At 40.4% G+C, this 3,702-nt stretch overlaps 1 protein-coding gene across 1 annotated transcript; it reads left to right on the forward strand.

The window, feature by feature from the left end:
* Positions 1-4: 4 nt before the first annotated feature.
* On the forward strand, positions 5-2,688 carry LOC103375803 (gastrula zinc finger protein XlCGF8.2DB-like; the record flags this gene model as incomplete). The annotated part of the gene is made up of 2 exons (XM_008306121.1): positions 5-38; positions 1,482-2,688. Coding segments are annotated over 2 exons (978 nt in total), but the record flags the coding sequence as incomplete, so codon positions are not given.
* Between the last annotated feature and the right edge of the window lie 1,014 nt (positions 2,689-3,702).

A 3,702-nucleotide genomic window follows, 5' to 3' on the forward strand; every position in this document is an offset into this window, starting at 1 on the left:
TGAGGAGGAAGTGTTCCTGGAGCAGCGGCGGCGGAGAGGTAACGGCAGGTCACGGCAGCTGGACGCCGCCGAGCACCGACGTGTGACTCTGATTCAGCGTCTGTTTAGCTGCTCAGAAGCCCTCAGCAGGCTCAGGAGGCTTCACCTGAACGCTCCGAGCGACGCACGGCAGCCGGCAAATAGCGCCATTTTGCATCCCTGAATGGGGGAGGGGGATGCAAAATGGCGCTGACAGAACAGATGAGGCACAAAAGGCGTTTCTTGGTGCGTTTAACTGGACAAAGATGTCAAAGCTCATCTTCAGCAGAGAGCCAGGAGGAAAAATAGAGTAAAAAGGAGCTTAACATGTTTATAGCATCATATATGGTCTTATGTAGTTTTGTTTTGACATTCTTCAGATTTCTCTTGTTTTGTTAAAGCACAGATCATAACTAGTGAAATCACAGTAAACGCACATTTTATTTGTAAGAAAACTGTCCAAAACTGTAAATAACATCTACTTTAAAATTACAAATATATATACAAAATTAATATTGCACTTGTTTTTATTACTGTATTTAAATGAGCCAAAATGAATTTTTAATTTTAAGAAAAAAAAATTAAAAAGTGATAAATATTTTTAACTGATCTTCTGCAGATTTTTTTTAGATTACAGATAATAACTAGTAAAATCACAGAAAATGTACATTTATTTGTAAGGTAAAAAAAAAAATAAAGTAAATAACATCTACTTTTACTGTATTTAAATTAGCAAAAACAGATTGTTATTTTAAAGGAAAAAAAATAAAAGTAAATATTTTTTAACTTTTCTCCTGTAATTTCCTTGTTTCGGTCAATTACAGATAATAACTAGTATAATCACAGAATAAAAGTTACATTTTCATGGTAACTGTAAAAAAAAATATATGAATAAATCTGGTCAAAATTGTAAAAAATGTCCACATTTTTAAAAAATATGTATTTTTATAAAAAGAAGTTTGTCCTTTTACAATGCATGACAACAAAATTGTACAGTTTTACTGCATTTAAGTCCCCTAAAATATCATAATATTGATATTTGTTTTTTGCATTTTTTGAATGTCATTATTCCATCATTCTTTAACTTATTTTTTCTGGCCCCCTTGCTGCCAGATTTCTGTTTGTTTTATTTGTTGACCATGAGCCCTAAACAGGTACTATTTGCACATATGAATTGTGGATACTGTTATACTAATGAGTGCTGCACTGACGCTGATTTCTTTCCTTTAAGTACATTTTTGATATCATTGCATTATGTGTTCTTGTCTCGTACAAAGCAGATCCAACAGGCTGCTGGCAAAGTATCACTGCACCTGTTGTTGTAAGGCTGCGTCCTGCTGTCCTCATCTTTTTAACAGCAGACTACACACCATAACATGCTCAGGTCAAACATATGCAAAACAACATTTGTATTTGATGAAGCTAAATTCTAAATTTATTTTCCCTTGTGTGTCACTGTCCAGCCCCCCTGCAGCTCTCGGTCCAGAAACAGGATCTTCCCATCGAGCAGGATGCCTGTGAGGAGAGGACGGACCTGTGCGAGGACGACCAGGAGCTCCCGCACATCAAAGAAGAACAGGAGGTGGAACCACTGACAGCTCAGGCTTGTGAAAAGCAGGAGGACACTGACACCAAAGACTCCATGTTTAACATCATTTATGTGCAGAGAAGTGATGAGGAAGGACGACATTCACCACGTCAAAGCCAAACAGGTGAAGATAAAGAGGGAGACCTTTTGCCTGGCAGCTCATCTCAACCCGGTGGAGAAGGTGCATCGGAGCCGACCAGCGACTGTCAGATGAGTGAAGGAAGTGATGAGGACTGGAGAGACGGTGGAGAGCCTCACTCTGACGTGAACAGGAACAAACCACAGAGAGCTGGTGAGGCAGTGGACAGGCCGTACACCTGCAGCGTTTGTAACAAGAACTTCAGGATTAAATCCATCCTGACTCGCCACATGAAGACGCACACGGGGGAGAAGCCCTACAGCTGCGGCGTTTGTGGCAAAAGCTTCATCCAGCGCTCCTATCTGCAGACTCACATGAACTCCCACTCCGGACAGAAGCCGTACAGGTGCAGTTTTTGTGGCAGAGGGTTCACGCAGGTGGGAAACATGAACGCCCACATACGAATCCACACGGGAGAGAAACCTCACAGCTGCACTGACTGCGGCAAAAGCTTCAGAGAGAAAGCGGACCTCATCAAGCACACAATAATCCACACTGGTGAGAAGACGTATAGCTGCACCGTTTGTAATATGAAATTCAGCGCCCAGTCGAACCTCACGCGCCACATGAAGACGCACTCGGGGGACAGACCTTACAGTTGCACTGCTTGTGGAAAAAAATTCATCCGGCGCTCTCATTTGATCATTCATATGAAGACTCACACCGGAGAGAGTCTGTAGATTTAAGAAACTGTTTTCTGCACATTTGACTGATAATTTCTTCGATAGAGTGGATGAGGACACACGCTAGATGAATTGATCTTGTACCGGACATTTTTATCTCCTCCATAATAATTAGTTTGTCCGTGATGCCTTTTCTAGTGATCCTGTGTGATACAATTTAATTGCTGTCAACAAATCCCACAAGAAGAGCAACACAAAGTGTTTAGCAGCTCTCAGCCTTTGACCAATTAAGTCCCACTGAACATATAAATCATAAAGATCCACCAACAGTATGTCTTTTTTTTAAACAAGAAGTAATAGTGCATTTGTAGGGGGGCTATTTGCAAACAGACCTATTGTAAGATTTTCAGCAACAGGAAGGGCATTTGGGATTGATTTGAAATGAAGTGCAATGTGTGTGTTCGTTGTAGTGAACAAACACGTCACCCAGTGGTTGATCTCAATGATGCAGAAGTATACGATGTATGTGCCTTTGTCTAAAAAGATGACACTTATTAGAGGCATCAGTTCAATATTCAGTCGTCTCGTAATGTCCAAACAGCACCGACATCCAACATGCTCCTAGTATACAGAGATTCTCAACAAGCCCATCATCATTTATATATAAATGCCAAAATCCTTGTACTACAACTTGAAACAGAAAGGTTCAGTAAAACACTTTGGAAGTATTTACAGCAGTGGAAACAGCTGCAGGTGTTACATACATGCAGAAACTCTGCCCAGGAGTTATTCGCTTCTACTTTTGCCCCCCTAAGCAAGTTCGCAGCGGACTTATGTACTTACGGGCGCTTCGGTGGGACGGACGGTTTCACTTTCCTGATCTTCTTTACATCCCAGAGTTTCAGTGCGCTGACACTCGACTCTAGAAGTGTTTGTTCACTGCCTCTCTTCAGATTATTCAGATCATACAGCGTGATAAACAATATGGCAACTTATCAAATAAACTGTCATGTATTGATATTAATAGTTTAAAGGTAAAGAAAATGCTTTGGTATGTTCCACACTAAATTCTAGCTGTTCTTCTGCTATCGTGTAATGTCAGTTTTCAGCCACTAGAGGACTGCAAAGAACTGATGTTGCAATGTGAACATTTGTATGATTGATATGAATGTTAGAGACTTAAATCAGACGGCACATGTATACAAAGAGCTGCACAATAATGTTCTTGCCAAATATGAAATATACACAATTTACTCTGAACAGAAATAGAGTCACAAAACAAGTTCTCAGCACTGCTCATCATCAAAATGTCAACATCACACAACTAAGTGCAC

The sequence above is a fragment of the Stegastes partitus genome, unplaced genomic scaffold (genome assembly GCF_000690725.1).
Source record: "Stegastes partitus isolate 25-593 unplaced genomic scaffold, Stegastes_partitus-1.0.2 Scaffold2957, whole genome shotgun sequence".
Lineage (NCBI taxonomy): Eukaryota > Metazoa > Chordata > Actinopteri > Pomacentridae > Stegastes > Stegastes partitus.